This window comes from Zerene cesonia, chromosome 28 (genome assembly GCF_012273895.1).
Source record: "Zerene cesonia ecotype Mississippi chromosome 28, Zerene_cesonia_1.1, whole genome shotgun sequence".
In the NCBI taxonomy this organism is placed as follows: domain Eukaryota; kingdom Metazoa; phylum Arthropoda; class Insecta; order Lepidoptera; family Pieridae; genus Zerene; species Zerene cesonia.
Genome location: NC_052129.1, coordinates 5,643,434 through 5,663,935, shown reverse-complemented (window position 1 = coordinate 5,663,935; position 20,502 = coordinate 5,643,434). Strand labels below are relative to the sequence as shown.

At 32.3% G+C, this 20,502-nt stretch overlaps 1 protein-coding gene across 5 annotated transcripts in view; it reads right to left on the bottom strand.

Moving 5' to 3' along the window:
• LOC119837574 overlaps positions 1–20,502 on the bottom strand; it is a 76,347-nt gene that overhangs the window by 14,531 nt on the left and 41,314 nt on the right. For 4 of the 5 annotated variants that reach the window (XM_038363204.1, XM_038363205.1, XM_038363206.1 and 1 more), the window contains exons 2-7: positions 17,504–17,591; positions 15,949–16,782; positions 15,126–15,282; positions 14,728–14,863; positions 14,337–14,441; positions 13,849–13,915 (exon numbers count right to left, since the gene is read on the bottom strand). In XM_038363204.1, coding sequence (XP_038219132.1) covers positions 13,849–13,915; positions 14,337–14,441; positions 14,728–14,863; positions 15,126–15,282; positions 15,949–16,753 — 1,270 coding nt within the window. In that variant the 5' untranslated portion in view covers positions 16,754–16,782; positions 17,504–17,591. Of the gene's footprint in view, positions 1–13,848; positions 13,916–14,336; positions 14,442–14,727; positions 14,864–15,125; positions 15,283–15,948; positions 16,783–17,503; positions 17,592–20,502 lie in introns of those variants that run through there. The other variant, XM_038363203.1, reaches the window with a different exon arrangement.

Sequence of the window (20,502 nt, the reverse complement as noted above, 5' to 3'; positions counted from 1 at the left end):
TTAATCTATATCCATTCAGCCGTTCTGACGTAATTGAGTGATATCCAACCACCCATACCTTTGTCGTTTATACAATTAGTACGATGTATGTTACTGCGCAGTGTAGTAGTGATATCTAATTCTCATGACCTTAATAATCACTTTAACAGTTTGCTTGTACCTCCATGCTACTACTTCACTTCACTACTTCACGCCACGATAAACGCTTATATTCAACTAATTTACTAACTTACTATTTTTAACTATTTTAATTCCAATTTTATGAAATCGGTGTTATGATTGGTATTCTGATGTAGTCGTAAAAGCGTAATTGGCAGACAGACTTGCATTATATTATGGTATACTAGTTGTGATCCCCGGCGTCACTCGTGTGGTACCCAAGTAAAGAGCCTGTGCAAATCCAGACTAAAATCCATCTCTGTATCCAATGTCGTACAGATACGATGAACTGTTTTCGCGTGAAAGAGTAACAAACATCCATACATCCATCCATACTCGCGATTGTAATATTAATAGGACGTAGGAATGTACGTAAAGCTGGTAGTAAAAGTTAGTTAATAATATTGATCAATAGGTTGACGATCTCAGTCATCTAGATGGTTAGGGATAAATATGTTCTATTGCGATTGACTGGAAGGAATTTCTTTTCAAGTGATGAAATGGACATGTTAATGCGAAAAAGGACTTTAATTGCCTTTGTATAATATAGATTTTCAATTGGCTCTTATTGGTTTTTTATTCGTACTTGGTTTTATATATTTTATGTTTGATATAATTATTTCATTTTTTGAAAGAGTATCATGAAGATTGGTTTTTTAAACTATATTTTAGTTTTATTTAAACATGTCCCTATATGAGAAAGTCACTTTATTTTTCTATTTGTCTGTCTCTTCTTGAGCCATTGAACCGACTTGTATAAAATTTAGTATATAGTTTGAGACCGAAAATCGCTAACTTAGTAAAAGAACTATACATTTATCAAGTCTAGTTTAAAAGTGCTTTAGAACTCTTATAATACCATTTTTTTCAAAAGCAATTCTCAACAGAGAAGTTACAACTGTCTTTAAATCATAATATGTATAAAAATGTTTAATCTCCATTACATATTATCCGAAATGAGCCTCTAAATTTGTAAGAATTTATTGCGAAATAAATAGCATTTAAATGGAATTTAAACGCGATTTATCTGTACATAGTATAAGGCAAAGTCGCTTCCCGTGTCTGTATGTATGTATGCTTAGACCTTTAAAACAACGAAATGGTTTCTGATAGATTTTTTAATAGATAGATTGATTCAAGAGGAATGTTTATATGTATAGTAACTGAATGAAATTATCACGAATTTAAGGCGTGCGAAGCCGCAAGCAAAAGCTAGTTCATTATGTTTATTAAATCAACATCCGAACACTTTACAGCGAGCGTGGTCACGAGAAACTGAAGTGGTAACTGATGCGACATCAAAATAAATCGCGTTTAAAATCCGTTAAAAGTCCATAATTTCTAAACGTACACTCGCGTGAAATCACACACAAGAAAATTAATAAACGAAAGGATGGGACACACCCGACTTTCGATTATTTCTTCCGTTGGATGCATCCAATCCCATTACCATTGTAATGCTTGAGTGGTATTACAAAATCCCATAAATATCCCATTGTCTTATGGGATCGCCGGTTTTTGGTGCAATTTTGGGGTTACATTTCGATATCTTTGTTATTATGACATTGGTTGAAAGTTAATCGCGATATTAATGATTTTTGAGGAGGAATTAATAAGTTCTTGTTGAAGTTTTATAAACGTTTTAAAGTATAAGTAGTTATATATCAACTAGCTGCGCCCTGCGTTTTCACCCGCGTAATCCCGTACCCTGTAGAAATATCGGGATAAAAAGTTGCCTATATGTTATTCCAGTTGTCCAGTTATCTACGTACCAAATGTCATTGAAATCGGTTCTACAGTTTTTGCGTGAAAGAGTAACAAACACACACACATCCTTACAAACTCTCGCATTTATAATATTAAAGTAGGATAATATCTCTTTTTCTCCCTTTCTTAAACAATAACATATATATATAGTAATAATAGTAAAAACAGTTTATACTATCCTGCCTGAGCCTGAGGTCACTTAAAATTTCTACATTTTTATATTGAAATAAATATTTAAAAAATAATAAACATTTGAATTCACCATTCATAATCCGAAAGATAAACATTAAAAAGCACTTAAACAACAACCGTTTTAGTGATAGAAACATAGAATAAGTTAGTTAGTTAGTTAATTATTTAATCCGGGCGATCGCAAATAATAAGACAAACTCATGAAATTATTGTATTGTCACCGATTCTTGATAAGTGTTTAAATTGTCTGTTATCTGTCCTTGTAAAGGGAATCAAACTCGAGTCTAAAGGAGTCGTTTACATACATACTAATATTATAAATCTGAAGAGTTTGTTTTACAAGGGGATAGAGTTGAAATTGTTTCTAGCGATACAGTTTTGTGGACTTAAATTGAGCTCTAATACCGGGGTGTAGGGTTGAGTATCGATCGTGGGTAAGTGTTAATTTACAATTTGAAGATTAGAAATTTTGAAAGAATACCGTTGCTACGGTTAGGCAAGATACGCAGGTTCGAATCCTGCCTCGTGATCAAATTTTTTCTATTTTTTCAAAATTTCTAATTTATAAAGCATTTCAATGCTATAAAACTAAAAATTAAATTTGAAGATTGTTTGTTTGTTTGAACGCATTAAACTCGGAAACTACTGAACCGATTAGAAAAATTCTTTCAGTGTAAGATGGCCCATTTATTGAGGCTATAGGCTATTTATGTACCTGCCTGGGCGCTTGTATAAACGTACAGGTGATAAAATATAAAACATAAAGGTTAACTTTAAATTAACTCGATCTTATATCTTCAATTTATCATTATGTTATTAAAGTAATGCACGAGGTAATATTTTCCTGTTTCGATAAAAACTTATTTCATTGTTTCGCGTGGGATTTTCGATGTCTTTGAGGCGTTGTGTACAATACTAATGGTTTTTTTTACACGTTTTACACTTGTTAGGTGATTTAATAATTTGATGTGTTTGGTTTTTTTTATTAAATTTTATATCAAGGTCGCAAAAATATTGAATAAAATAGAAGTGTACCTACTAATGAGAGAAATGCGAAAGGATATATGTCTATCTTTTTTTCATGCCTAAATAACTGAATCGATTTGGATGCAATTTAGTGCTAGTATAGCTTGAGACTTAAGAACATAGGATAGGTTTTACCCCGGAAATACTATGTGAACCGGAACTATAAGGGTTTTCCTTTGACTACGTATTCGATCCGTCTGTCTCACTCTGATGTATTAGCTATGTTATTGTAAAGTTTCATTAAAATCCATACAGCAGTTTTTACGTGACAGAGAAACCAACATCCATCCTTCCTTACAAACTTACGCGTATATATATTAATAAATTATTATGCGTATAATATAACTACTTTTACAAAAAAATACTCAACACACACTACAAACTTAGATTTAGTAAAGTAGTAAGTACCGTTAGCAAAAAAACTACATTAGTCATAGTATATAACTCTTTGTTTAATTATATACTGGAGGTCATTAATTACTCTGTGACGTTTACATACCGGCGGCGGATGAAAGCGTAATTATGCGCGTAGATCAAATCGGGACCGATCGATAAAGGATCTATAGTGGTTACGTGGATCGATGGACATGGATATCGGGATTTTTTTGAGTCTGATACACGTTTTTAGTGTTTTAGAGGGTATTATTTGATTTAACATATGGCTGGAATTATTATAACTTGATTTAGTATCCTATAGTTGTTAATATCAAGTAAATTTATATATACTTTAAAAACCGGAAAGTAACTTTGTCTCTCTGTCGTGTCTAAATTATTGAACCTATTTGGATGAAATTAGGTATCAATATAGTTTCACTCGACAGGACATAAGATAGGTATTTCGTATTTTCCTTTTATTGCGCGAGCGAAGCGAAGTTTTTGCATTAAATGAAAACAATTTATCTCGATGTATATAGGTATCAAACTCAAACATTCTAGTCTAGTACTAGACGTTATAAGACGCTAGCTGTTCGCCCCAGCTTCGCCCGTGGTACATATATAGCCTATCACTCAGTGAAGTTGCAGCTTTCAAATGGTGATGAATTTTTAAAGTCGGTTCCGTAGTTTTTGAGATCATCCATTACAAACAAACAAACTAAAATACAAATTCTTCCTCTTAATATTAGAATATATAGTATAGACAATTTCCACAGATAATTCAAACATACAAATTGACAATATCAAATCAAATCAATAGCGATAGAGTTTAATGGCGTTCAATACGTAATAATCGCCGTGTCCGTCTGTAAATCCTCTCTCCCTTGTTGATTGTAAACGATTCCGCATGATCTTGTTTAGTTTTTTGTTTTTGAATCGCTCAATTGAACGTGTTCCGTGACGTTTATTGATGAGTCTGTATCTGCGGAACGGATGGGCCGGTTCGCATGCAGTTTTGTGGATGTGATAACATGTTTTGTAATGTTGTTTATGATGTTACTTTTATATTGTGGGAGTGGGAAAAATATGTAATGTAATTTAAATAAATATATTTTTTTTGGTTTCGCCTATGAAATTCCCTTAAATATTTTAAAATATTACACAACACATCGATTCTCATGCTTCCAATCCTGACACTACGCTGAATCGTAATCACCTATTACTTAGCTTTTAAATTCTAGACATGTCTAGATCCATACCTAGGTATATCAATGGATAACTTATTAGTGGCGCCTAGGTTTTGTGAGAATCATAGTAGATATTAATATATATGTAGAGAAAATAATATGTTTCATTACTATTATTAACAATTAATTACATACAAATTGTCAGATTCAACTGTATGTTTGTATGGAACTAACTTGTATGACCCTTAGACGTGATTTTGACCCCCTTTAAGCGGACAGATTTAATTCAAACTCTGCACACTTATCAAGGATCGGTGACGATACAATAATTTATTGAGTTTATCTTATTATCCTGATTAGGATCGCCGGGATTAAATTATTAAATAACTAGCTGCGCCCCGCGGTTTCACCCGCGTAAGTCCGTATCCCGTAAGAATATCGGGATAAAAAGTTGCCTATATGTTATTCCAGTTATCCAGCTGTCTACGTACCAAATTTCATGGCAATTGGTTCAGTAGTTTTTACATGAAAGAGTAACAAACATCCATACATCCATACAAACTTTCGCATTTATAATATTAATAGGATCTCCTTACATATACTCTGTATAGAAAGTAAGACATTTTTTTTTATTTTAACTAGCTTTTACCCGTGGCTTCGCACGCGTTAAATTCGGAATAGTGTAATAGATGTTATTATACATATAAACCTCTTGAGTCACTCTATCTATTAAAAAAAAACGCATCAAAATCCGTTGCGTAGTTTCAAAGATTTAAGCATACAGAGAAAGCTTTGTTTTATACTATATAGTAATATAAAGAGATTAAGAGATTTTTTAGATATTAAAACATTTATAAAGCAATGTTAAAGTTGTTAAAAATCGAATAGTTACCGATTCATTTGTTCGCGCCACAACAATAACATAATTTACGATTAATCGATAATCCGAATCGATAACTCGATACAATCGACTTCAGTCCTCCGATTTAATTGGTCGTATTTATTCAGCTATGGTCTAAATAATTGCTCTTTGTAGACGACCTAAGTTACGACCTAACTACGATTTTATCTTTGTTTTTATAATGCCGCATTCATCTAGTAGGTACGAACTAAGTTATCCTAAGTTTTATTTCAAAAGTATCAAAGTTATCTCAATCTTGAATGAATGAATATTTTTAAAAGGGTTTAAAATCAAACACACTGGTCGTGATTGAAAAATGTTGTAACGAAAGTTTCAACAAATTTCGTTCAGCCGTTTCTGGGTAATTTAATTATATATCCTAACTAGCTGCACCCGGCAAACGCTGTTCTGCCTTACTCTTATCATTTAGGGGTATGAAAAATAGATGTTGGCCGATTCTCATAGATACCGTAAGCACTTAAATTTCATCAAAATCGATCAAGCCGTTTCGGAGGAATGGCAACGAAAAATGTGACACGAGAATTTTATATATTAAGATTATATAGACATGCGTATATTATATCAAAAATGAATAATGAAAATTTGATATTTATTATATTAGCCAAATTCATTAATAATTGAGAATTAAACCCGTCAAAAACTTAGTCAAGTTATTTGATCTTTCTAAAGTTATGTTTATAAGAAGCGATCAGGGACTTGGCTGTTGATGTGTGAACAGAAATATACTTTAACCACTTGCAATAGAGTCGAGACTTACACGACAACCACGTTAAAGTGCTTCTCAGAAAATGATGATATCGTATAAATATGTAAACAAAACCCTTGTTTAATTATTTCTGCTTATTCTAAGAAATATCTCGAATTTATACAAATACTTGACCAGCCTTGGTACAGTGGTTAAACTGTGAGCGTAGAAACTAGAGGTCACAAGTTCGAGTCTCTCGCTTCTAAAGCATTTTTATTAAGTAAAGTAAATTATTAGTAAATTAAGTAACATAGGCTTCTTTTTCTGTCTTTGTGCATCCCAGGCAAAGCTGGGACAACTGCCTAGTGCTAATAATATAGCTGAAGAGTTTGTATGTTTGAACGCGCTAAGCTCAGGAACTACTAAACCGATTTTAAACATTGTTTTCAAGATATGAACGTTATGTCTCAGTGTTATAGGCTGTAATATATCACGGGCAAAGCCAGGACGGAACATAATATAAAAACTTTCTTTTTTAACAAACACTTATAAAATGGCTTCGTTTATGTGGGTAATTACATTAATTTTGAGATAGTTATACCCGAACAAACATATAACCTTTCTAATGTATTTATAATAGTGTATTATTATAAATAGACGTTATTAAATAATACTGAATCTATTAAATCATGTTTTTACAAGTAACATAATAACTAAGCGGAAGTATAAGCAAGTATAAGTTGAAATAACTTCACTTGGTGAAAAGTTGAGAATAAAAATAACTATAGATTTCATCCGTCGTCACTTTTAAAGCATTCTTCTACTTTGTAGGTTGTTCTTTCTTAAATATCAAGAATTAATTTCAGAAAACCGTCGCCTTTGAGTTCTCGAGACCTAATTAGAGTATTTAATAATTTAAATACTTAAAGTTATAAAATCCTGATGATACTAATCAGGATGATAAGATAAAGTGATGAAGTTATTGTATTGTCACCGATCCTTGATAAGTGTTTGAATAAGGTCTGTCCGTTTAAAGTGGGTCAAAATCACGTCTTATGGAGTCGGTTACATACATACATAAAGTTCATAAAGGCGTGTTTATGTAAATTGTATTTATGTTCCTTCAAAAATGCTGAATCAATTTTGATAACTTCAAACAAAAAATTAAGTATATGTAATAGCAGACGTTTTATAGAATGGTACCTTGGAGACTTAAGCTTGGAGAAAAAAAAATACTAAACACATTTCGATGAAACTTTTGCAATACAATCCACAAGATTGTAACTTAGTATTAACGTTCCGTATGTACGAGTAATGTAGTATAATTTTATACAAAGATACCAGCTCAATGAATATGCAAAATGCGCGTGTATGCGATCGAGTTGTGCTTGTGTGCATGCTTTGTTCGTTGGTGGTATGTTCACATACGGGGGATTATGTTTGATTCTATTTTTAATAAAACCTGAACAATGCTTTTAAAATATAAATGCGAAAGTTTGTAAAGAGGTGTGTGTGTTTGTTACTCTTTCACACAAAAACTACTGAACCGATTGTGATGAAATTTGGTACGTAGACAGCTGGACAACTGAAATAACATATAGGCAACTTTTATCCGGATATTCCTACGGGATATAGACTTACACGGGTGAAACCGCGGGGCGCAGCTAGTATTTCATACATCTTGAACTGTTAAAATATGTATTGCTGATTGGAATTTGTTCATGCAATTAGCATAATAAATAATCTAATGTTTAATTATAGAATTAACTTTTCTCATTTACTCTTATACAGAGTATTGTTAAGGAAATTATTCAAATTAAATTATATAATATAATTAATATAAAATAACTGCTTTGTCACCTTTGCTAGGTGTAGGAAGTTTGAATTAAAACTACCAAGCCGTTTAAAGCAGTCGGTTCCATACAGACATACACCATGGCAAAATGTTTATAACTCGATATGAAAAATATATAAAATTGTCATTCAGTAACATTTCCTTATTGCGATTTTATTGAATTATACGTTAGAGACGTTTTTTCAACCGTGTGTTTTATTAAGAAAATTTAATTTTTTTTCTTCGCGCTAGTCGCCAGGCCGCCTCTTGTACAAACAATGTCTTATTTTTTCTGTTTACTGTGTTCTTGTTGTTTCTTTCTAAGTTTGTACAATGAAGCATTATAAATAAATAAATAAATAAATAGTCTAGTAGTCTCTATCCAAATATTAAGCCAACCAGTCCGTGCGCGTACACCACGCGCGCACGCACACACGTGCGCACACGCATAGAGACGCATACTTTATGACGTCTGCCCATTCTGCGGTGCCACAAAGAAATTATACGCGCATTAAATCCGAAGGTGTTGGCCTTTTTACTCGCTATACCCACCGATGATAACCGGGATTATGTTTAAGGGGTTTTCATAGGTTTCCAGTTTTTTTTTTTTTGAGAATGTATGAATATAACTTTGGTGTATTTAGATTATTTATATCATTATTATCTTTTATTGTGTAATAAAAAAATTAAATAAATAAATAAATAAATATAGCTCACTACTCAGTAATATCTTTAAGATAATAATAATGTACATCATGTTTTCTGGCAAATAAAAGTTTTATTATTATTAATTACTGTAAAGATAAAAAAATAATAGATGCTTTATAATTAATAAAGTCAGGTAAAAGTAAAATAAAAATACGATTGCCTTTGAAATTCCCTTTTCTCGCTAGCTTCGTCATTGGATTTCGCTTGGATTTTAATGTTTCGATATGAATATGGAAAGAAGAGACGTAATTTTAATGCGAATTTAATGCTTTTATTTGACACGAATGGAAAATATGGCTTGTGGATGTCAAAAGTATCAAGTTAACGTTATTTTTAAAAAGGTCCAAAAATCTATAGGAATATGTGGAGTTAATTAGTTAAATAGTCTATAGTTAATGAAAATAGCAATTATAATATGTGTTTATAATATGATTTAAATTATGGTTTAAATAGAATATATTATATACCGATTGTGATGAAATTTGGTACGTAGACAGCTGGACAACTGGAATAACATATAGGCAACTTTTATCCCGACATTCCTACGGGATACGGACTTACGCGGGCGAAACCGCGGGGCGCAGCTATTATTATAATATTTCTTAATTGAGGTTATTTGTTTTCCCGCCAAAAAAACAACAAATTTCCATCTTCTAGATCATCAATCTATTAATAATGTAATAAATACCACTTGGCTAACACAATTTAAAATAACAAGACAAAAAACTATTATACAGTTAAATTGGCGTTTTTGCAAGATATACGACACTATAAAACTCTTGTGTTTATTGCCAAATGGTTTTACGATATAATCGATATCTGATTAGCTCCCAATCGAGTAATTAATCGATTAATCGAGATCGCCGATTCGATTTTACATTCGATTATCATTAGCATTTTTGTTCATGATTTTGCGTAATGAGTGCGTAATGCGCCATTTGCGTAATTACGAATTTTACTTTTAATAAATTTGTATTATTAACCGACCTTACCAAAAAAAGAGGTTTGTTTTTTTTTTGTTTAAAACGATGCGGAAAGTGCTTACGATTTATATAATGTAGTGATAACTGTCTTCTAACAAAGCCACGGTGTTCTAGTGATAAAAAACTAGTGTTTCCAACGTGAGTCTGATTGCATTTCCGAGGACGTTGGGGCGAGATAGCAGAATGGTTTAATTTACCGTATAATGGCTCGGTTTCGACGCGTCCGGTGCCGCGATTCATTGACGTGGGACACGGTTAAAATCATTAAATCTATACCATTGTATGAAGCTGAAGTGTTTGTTTGTTTGAATGCACTGATCTCAGGAACTATTGATCCTGAAAAATTATTTCAGTGTTGGAGTCCATTTATTGAGGCTATAGGCTTTATATGTACCAAGAGCGAAGCCAGGGCGGACCGCTAGTTTACTATACATGGAGATTAAATTGAAAATTAATGCGTGATTTTCATTAATTAAATGTGTAACTTCAGCCCACAAAAAAACCAAGCCCTATTCCATACCTTCTTCAAATAGGATTAAGGTGTCCATTTGAATTTGCATTCATCTATTTATGAAAGTTTCATCAAAATCAGTGATATGATTTTGCTGTGACAGCGTAACACACAGAATTACATGTATCAACATAGTTAGTATCATAGTTAAAGAAGATTAAACGATTCGCGAAAACATCTTAAATTCTTTACTAAGAAAACACCATTAAATATTCTGGGAAGGAATTAATCAGTGTTATGTCTAAACGGTTCGCTGATAACATTCTCAGTATACTGATAAGCAAGCTATTTTACTGTTTCAGCGACTGCGAAATGGGATGCTTCAAACGGTATTAAAATGCCAATTATGTTTCATTTTTATTTGTGTTTCGTTTTAAATTGTAATTAAAATGATACATCTATTTTTCCTTATATCTTATAAATGGGATAGAAATTACATATTTATACTAATTACGTAAGATTTGATTGATGACACCGCTAGAATCAAAAGTTCCCTTGAATTCGTGATTTTTTTGTAAAAAAGAAATGTTTATTTTATTTTATTTTAATTGCTAAAATACTAAAATAATAAAAAAGTTCCCTACAACAAAAACTAATCTAATACTGAAACGTCACAGAAGGCTGCCATATCACTCACAAAAGATCTCTTCCAGGCAACCAACAGAACATGTGAAAACAACATAGCTAAGAAGCAGCTAGATAAAATAGTTTAAGCAGTGAAATACGCATAATGGTTTTGTTTTTACTTCAATAAAGATGTGTATACTAAATAACATAGACTAGATTTCTTAAAAAATATATTTAAAGTAAAAGGACAGTATATTTACATGTACGCGCCGTTAACTTTTTTTTTCATTTGTGCTTTTTCAAACGAGAATAAAAAACATCATACAGCATCGCAAAATTCCCAATACATTCAATTTAAGAGCATTAAAAAACGATAAATCCATACGAAATCATCGTAAAACAGCATCGCGATGTTATAAATAATTAAAATAACATGCTTTGTGAAGCGAAATTTAAAATATTTCGAATCCAAATAAAGCATCGAATGACGCATCGATTGTTCACGAATTTCGATAAAATCTCAACTTCCCACTTATTAATTCGGTCTCCTTTCCCTTTTTCGCGTTTGTGGAAAACGTATTTCTGTCTCTGTCGAAACCGCAGGCTATGGAGTTATAATATTTAAATGTTAATTACAGTTTTTGAGGCGTTTCCACAATAATATTTTTAATTGCATTAATACAAAACACTGGTCTGTTTGATTTATTTCAACCTTAGGAAACTAGTAATCTGTTAGCTATTAAAACATCATTTAATAAAGGAAATTTGTAAAATAATCAATAATTCGAATCGTTTTATTCATTCGTTTTATTAAAATACTATAAATCGTAATGATACTCATTAATTCCAATGTAATATGACAGGAAACAAGAAAAACAATCCATAAAACATTTAATTCGTCATTAATTTAATCTCGCCTAATAAGGCGCAATTTAAATAAAAAAACGACGTGAAAAAACAAATAAAAAAATGAAAAAACACCGCGAGTTGCGCGTGCGCAATAAAGATTGATGACAGACGGGGAGTTACGAAACGTTCTCCCATCGTTCAATTGAATGAATTCGCTCTATTGAGAAAATTAGGCTGGTCGAGGTTTCCACAATTACTATACTGCGGCTAGGGGCCGGCTAGGATGTAGGGGCTCGCTTTGATTTCGCTCGTGGGACCTGTGACATGTATACTCCTGTATGTACATGTGTAACTTGGTATATGTAATTATTTCGAGCGAATACTGACGCTCTACTAGTGAAGGTGGTGAACATATACAATGATTTGCAATGGTTAATATGACTATTTTGACAATGTTTATTTATAATTTTGTGATATTTTGAGTTGATAATTAAGTCGATAAATATAACGAGATATAATTCATATGCTTTAACAGAAAGTACAATTTGTAATAGCTAGCTAGCTTTTCCGCGACTTAGTTTACGTAGTCAAAGTAGAGAAGGAGAGTCCCGGGGCTTTTCCCTCAGAGTTCCTGTTTCCGCGGGATTTCCGGAATGGAAACTAACCTATGTCCTTTATCAGATCTTAAATAATCTCATGTTATAATGAATCTTGTTGACATGTTGTAATGTCGTGATAGAAGTAATGAATACAGACTTATAAAAGGAAATTAAAAAAAAAGTGATATTTTATTCAAAATTAACATCGGTTCATCAAAGTTCATCGGCCAAAGTAAATATTTGCCGGATCGATACAACATCCGAAATAGCCGATCACAGAATACATTAGTGATGTGTCAGTTTTCACGGATACGTGTAAAGAATCCACTGTTTTGTGGAGAAATAATTTAGTCTGTGACGTTTCGGATGTGTTTCATGTTGTGTGCTTTGTATATCATTAGAACGGTTTTAGTGATTTTGTTGTGTGGATATGGTAATTATAATGTAAGTACAGGCTGGAGTCAGCTCAGGGTGAGGGTTTTTTGTGCTATATGCGGGTAGTTAGCCTGATGGTAAGCGATCACCGCCCATGAACATTCGTAGGGGTAGTGCCTCTTCGAATGCGCTGCCCGCTTTTAAGGGGAATGGGATAAAGAAATTTAACTCCAGAGGTTATAGGAAATTCAAATGTCATATAAGCAGGCAAGATGAATTCTTTGAAAGATGGATTTCTGGAAAATGTTGTATTTTTTTATTTATTTACTGCACCCATAATAGCTTAATTTATACAATACAGATTACTGAAATTGATAGAATACTTAAAATGATAATAATAATTATATTTTTTATTATTGTTTTTTATATCAGCATTTGTTAGCCAATTTAAACTGCTTGGCCTCATGAAATAGAGGTTTTAAACTATGAAACTGCACCGATTTCACAACCGTATTAGCTAAGTGCTGTTAATATTAACAATTAGTGTGTTTGCACAAATGTCACCTCTAAACAGATTTACAGATATTTCATAGTTCATAATGATCGTCTTAATTCGAAAGTTGGTTAAATGGAAACTGAAAGTACCAACATTGTTTTTCTGCCTATTAGGTACTTTATTGTGATATGTTATTTTTTATATTTTACGTTCAGGAATTTTTGACCGATTTGAAACTAAATTTTATTAATTTAAATATTAATGGCGTTTAAAATGTTTCATTTCTCACTTATTCTGATATATTTCTAATCTGATTATAGTAAATCAAAGTTAATTTCTCAAATATTTATAGAACTTCTTCATTTTTTTTTATGTTTTGGTGTAACTAATGTTAATAAATAATTATAATTGAATTTATAATGGTTATTTAATTACGATTTATTATTGTCACAGTTGTTACAAAAAAATTAATGTATTTTGTGTTTTAATATTACTTGTGTCACTATAAAAAAACTTATTTGAATTTATTATTAATTAACCTGTATTATACGATATGTATGATATATATCCATTAGTAATTATAAAACGTTTTTATACATGTTATATTACTTACCACTGGCTTGTAACTTTCGCTCCTGTGAGTCTTCAGCGTCCATCATTGATTGTTTTTGGAAGAAACCCTATAAATATATATTGAATTAATTTCTAATATTTAAAATTATGTTCCTAACTACAATGTTACATACAAATATACTTCCTAACATGAATACATAAACAAAAAAGAATTGGATTGACCCAAGAAAGCAAATGTAGAATCAAGAGGAGAAAAAATGTATTTCGTAAAAGTCTATTGCCTAATTATTTTAAATATATATAATACTACCTGCGCCCCACGGTTTCACCCGCGCAAGTCCGTATCCCGTAGGAATATCGGAATAAAAAGTTACCTATATGTTATTCCAGTTGTCCAGCTGTCTACGTACCAAATTTCATTGCAATCGGTTCAGTAGTTTTTGCGTGAAAGAGCAACAAACACACACACATCCTTACAAACTTTCGCATTTATAATATTAGTAGGATGAAAATATGTTTCTCATTTACCTGCATTTGTAGATTAGCTAGGTCTTCTAGGTTCTTCCTCATTAACATGTTTTGTTGTTCGAATTCAGACACGCTGTTACCAGCGCTAGATGTCGTCGATTGTTCCTAAGAACATAAAATTTATACTTTTAACAAATTTCACTAAAAGAGTAAAAATTAGCTTTAATTAGACGATCGTTTCTAACCCCGTGTTTAAAGATTTGATCGTGTCCAATGTAATACGCTATGACCTATGATGATATTAAATTTTATCAAAATCAGTTCAGTTGTTTTTGCGTATAAGCAACAAACATAAAAACATCCGCCTTCACATTGTTTTAATTCTTTTATAATAATGACCAACGCAATGTATTAATTGTTATATTATAATTATATTATCTTCTATAAATACCTGTCCATCTCCATCCCTGGAGACGCTCAGATCCAGGGTCTGGTCTCCATCTTCAGAACCACTAGCATCTTCTTCAGCACCTTGGCTTTTAAACAACCTCATTGATTGGTGGTTTATAATTTGAAGAGCTCGTTGTCTATAATCAGGAGAGTTCATGAAAATCGGCTCATTATTTACGGAGAATTATGTTGCATGTATATGTATATGAAACTATCAAATTATGGCATTATAAAACTATATTCTATATAAAAGCAAGAGGGATAATTTAGCTAACAGTATAATTAAAGAGGGTGTAAATAATTTTTTTTTTATCGTAATTTTTAATGTTTAAAATATCTTTTAACGACCATAATATTAAAACTTTATAACCCTTTGAAGTCATTATATGAGAAGTTTACCTTTGCGCCTCTAAATCATTGTCTGGAGTCTTCGGAGGGGTGATGTTGGTAGAGCTCTCATCTTCTGTAGCTGATGATGACCGTCTTATACGTTCAGGGGCGTCTCCGGAGTCGTGTCTCCTTTTGAGGCTTAATGGTAGCTGGGTGAAGGGTTTACCTGGTGAAGGAGATTTTTTTAAGTAAGTTTTTATTTATTGCGTTTGTCTGTTGTGTGTGGACGTTCATAATTATATTATCTGTACTAATATTATAAAGCTGAAGAGTGTGTTTGTTTGTTTGAACGCACTAATCTCAGGAACTGCTGGTCCGATTTGAAAAATTCTTTCAGTGTTAGATAGCCCGTTAATTGAGGAAGTTATAGGCTATGTACCACGGGCGAAGCCGGTGCGGACCGTTAGTTATAACATACAAAAAGTAAATCAATTTGTATGTTTTATGAAAATAGAAATGGTCCATTATTATCTGGTATCCTCAGAATAATTTAACGCTTTTTATTAGTACCTTATGCATGTCACACAGGTCTATTTGTAAATAATAAGGTGTTATCACTGAAATCAATAACAGTACTATTTAGAGATACTTGAATATCTTAAATCTTTATTGGAATTTCTACTGAAACACATGGTGTTGTTGATAATAAATCATGCAAAAAAGATTATCGTGTTTCATGCTAATTTGAAGGCAGTTTTTCTTCAAACAAAATAACATTAAAATTAAATTAATAAGACATGTATCGGTATGTTTATTATACGCTACCGAATCCGCAAGCGGATATGAATACATCATTGTAATTTACATAAAAACATACATCATTGTCACTTACCTTGAAGCGCTTCCAACGCCCTGATTTGCCCACTTATGGCATCGGCCACTTCGTTAGACGACAACCCGTAAATACCCAGTAACTCCTTCATAGTATTCATTGCATAATCCCTTAAAATCCTGTTGGCCGTGTCACCATTCTGCTGACCCTCCGTACCATCTTGGTTGTCTCTGTCATTCGAATTGATATCCTTATTCTCATCAGAATCCGAATCCCGTCTCCGCGGAGGTGAATTCGTTTTAATTAGCTGCGATATAGCGAAGGGGTTTTTGGCACAAAACGTCTTATTCTGTAGATTATTGAAATTCAATACTGTCCTCTCTTTCTCGACGTCGTTCATCTGTAAACTATGTATGTACGACCTCTGAAACGTGTCCACCTTTTTCTCCTCTGACAGTCTGTTCTGGTAATCTATGTTTTCATTGGAATCTGTACTCAATCGCCTGCTGAGATCCACAGCGCCTCCTTTGAGTAGGCTGAAGTTCTTAACGCCTATTTTCGAATAACTACCCTCGTCGCCAGCGTTGTCTGGTGTCGTTCTGTCATTCCCATTGACAGGACTTTCATTATCACAGTGCTCGTTAGATTCATCGGAGAATGTGCTAGCATTTGGCGCGCATCTGGGTTTGAAGTTCTTTCTTTTGTTACGCTTGGGCATGTTATAGTAGGGGGACATATCGGTGCTGTGATCTTCCTGGTTATCGTTGGTCTCTGCCCAGGAGGCTCCATGGAGGTAGAGGGGTTCTTCGGGGCCTGGCTGGAGTCGCTCATGTACAGATTCTTGGTGCGCTGCCATGGTAGTCATCGCTGTCTCACAAACGACCCGAGACCGACCTGGAACAACGAAACAATCAAATTTGAATTCAACACTTTATTTACAATAATAATGATTCATTTTGTTTCGATATAAATTGAGACAATGTTGAATTAACAATAGTCTTTTGTTAGCTGAGATTAGCTGAATACTGTGCGATGTTTTGATTCGCTTTTAAAATGTTAACGTTGTTTATTAAATAACGTATTTGTATCGATTTCGGTTCCTGTTGCCAAGCTTCATATATGTATGAGAATTGAATTGTGTTGATGAGAAATGACATTTTAACTCATAGGTTAAGATAAAGATCAGAGGTTAACAGTCTTTTGTCTAAAATGAGAAATTTATAAAGAAAAGAAAAGCATTGGTCACGAGGCGGGATTCGAACAATTTTTTCTATTCTTAATAAAATAATTCTTATTGATAAAACATTCAAATGTTATGAAACTAAAAACTTAATTCAGTCTATATTTCATATATCATTTTGTTGAACACTAGCTTTCCGCCAGTGGCTTCACTCGCGTAAACAAAGCAAAAAAGAAATAGTCCCGGGGTTTTAATGTTCCGTTTTCTATGGGATTTCCGGGGAAAAAAACCTATATTCTTTCTCGGGTCTCAAAACATCTTCAAGTACTAAACTTCATTCAAATCGGTTCAGTGGTAAAAGTAGGTAGACAGACAGGGTTTCTTTCATATTTATAGAAGGCATTAGTTATAAGTTAATACAGAGATAATATTTACCAAGAATAAATGTTTGACATCCAGTTACATCTTTTTTGGCCGAATAAATATATATTTCAGTCTTCTAAACCAGCCGCAAGAGTAACATCTGAAACAAATAATATAATAATTAGATTACCTCAAAAGTGGAATTGTTTAGTTATTGTCAAGACATTCTTTTTAATTTAGATTGAAAATTTGAGTGTTTGAATTTTTTTATTAGATTATGAGAAAGAAATTTTATAAAAACACCATTGTTTCTCGTGGAATCTGTAAATTATTTATTTAAATTCTTTATTACACTATCACAAAATATATATTCAAGGCAAAATAATACAAAAGGCGGTCTTATCGCCTTAGTCAATCTCTTACAGTCAACCTTTGGTTACAGAATGAGAAGTAAAAAAATGAAAGCAATGGTTGTACCAAAAATGATTATGTTTAAAAATTCTATAATTACATTTATAACAAATTTACAAATATGTACATAGAGTAACTTATATCATAATCTATAACCATACGATTAGACTTCTTTCAAAAACAATTATGAATAACTGAAACCTATATAGTTTGTGTGCGATAGTTTTTTTAACATTTACCAATTACGCTATTACTACAGCGCGAATCACATTCTGTGTTTTTTTTTTTCGATCTAACAAGAACGCCATAAACATTATCCAATGTATAATAATATAAAATATAAATATTATAAAAAATAAAACTCGAAGTTAGCGGAAACATAACACCGTCTGACGTAACTCCATAATTTAAAAATAATGACACAAAAAAAGCGTACACGCATCGATCAACTACGAAATTAATTATAAAGATCTATTTTCGAGAAAACGAGATCGCCCGCGGCAAAAACTAGTATCATGACGAAATTGTTGATGTTGGACAATTGCTTATTAGTTGGTGGCCTTGATGCGAGTACTCTTATGTCGATAATGTGTGCGATTACCCTAAAATAATTGTGATGGTTGAGTGTACGCTTACCCTAATTAAATTTGTAACAAATAGGCTAGTTAAGAAATGTATATAGGATCCATTGAGCTGATTTTGAAACAATTAATCAGGTTGTAATGATATCGAAGGCATTTTAATTACAGTTTTAGATATTTCACTCGCGTAAGTCCATATCCCGTAGGAATATCGGGATATAAATCCAGTTATCTATGTACCAAATTTCATTGCAATCGGTTCAGTAGTTTTTGCGTGAAAGAGTACAAACATACACATACTAACAAACTTTCGCATTCATAATAATTGTAGGAAGTAGGATAGGACTAGTGAATAAAGATTTAGATTAATTATATATTGTTTTGGTTTTTAGGAGAAGTTAAAGGTTGCTTCAATGCGACCATCTTATATTTACTGTGAATGTCTTAATAAATAGGAATATCAGTATAGTAATAACTAAGACTTTAATACTTTTGTAGTATAAAATGAATATAATTTCCATGTGATCGTGACTTTTGATACCCTAATTCTAGAGCGCGTAAGCTTTAGGATACCCTAAATAACATATAGGGTTCACGTGTGTACGCAGAAGAAATCGGGACGAACAAGTTATAGAAATATATCTTTATTCTTTAACATTTTAGTGGTTTTTAATGACATTAGTGTTACTAAGAAACGCATGTTAGTGTACAAATCGAGAAAATAATAAGACGATAACAATTCGTGAAAAAAAAAAACGAATAAAAATCCACAAACTTTTTGTTAAACTTAACAAATCGTGTTTCTCGGAAACGGACGAGTAAAAAATGATGATCAATGTGAATTTAACAATTGTTTATCTGGCCAGTATTTTTTCCTGTCGTGCGGAAACGATTGGAATTGATAATTTTTGTGATTTTATCCTACTACTAAACTAATCCTGCCTACTAATATTATAAATGCGAAAGTTTGTAAGGATGTGTGTGCGTTTGTTACTCTTTCACACAAAAACTACGCAACCGATTGCAATGAAATTTGGTACGTAGATAGCTGAACAACTGGAATAACATATAGGCAACTTTTTACCCCGATATACCTACGGGATACGAACTTAGGCGAGTGAAACCGCAGGGCGCACCTAGTAATTGAATAAACATTTGAATCTGAGTTTTATAAACATTATGAATTATGATATTATCCCCACTAATCCACCGCTAAGCAAAAACTAGTACCTTTTCAATGTCCACTAAAATATTGGACACAATTATCGACTATTTCATCACTACGCCGACTGGTTTAGATCGACATATCGATACGTACATCACTACAACATCGACTTACAAATGTCAACATGTCACGTCACTAGATAGCGACGTTGGAACATTGAAGCAATATTTCTGAGAAGTTTTATAGTATTTTTTTGTAAAATATTTATAAATGTCTATTGGTTTGATTAATTTGTTTCGCTGATTGGTCATTTATACTTAGTAAAATCCATACTCAAATATGCATGCGAAAGTGTGTTTGTTTATTTGTTTGTTTGCCCTTCTTTTATGTCACAACGAGGTTAACTTGAGAGTGTTACTTACTACTGTGAGTTTGTTTCTTTTTACCGCATTAAAATTTTTGCATGCTTTTAATGTTTTATGTGTGCAATAATATTTCTATTCTAATATTATAAAGTTAATAAGTTTGTTTGAATGCACTAATACAAGGAACAACTAGTCCGATTTGAAAAATTCTTTCAGTGTTAGATGCCTATTTATTGAGGAAGCTATAGGCTATATATGTACCACGGGGGAAGCCGATGCGGACCTCTAGTAAAGAATATTTCATTTTATATGTCATTCATGAAACATCTCATTGGAATTTGTATAGTAATAGTGGTAAGTCCTATAATTTATAACTAATAATTATAACTAATATAAACCTACTCACAAACCAAATTTTATTCAATTCGCTTCAATACTTCTCCTAAAACCAACAGACAGCCTCACAAACAACACTACCCATCTCTATATTACAAACGAAATCCGAATTAAAATCCTATATTCATCATATTCAAAAGCATAATCGATAAT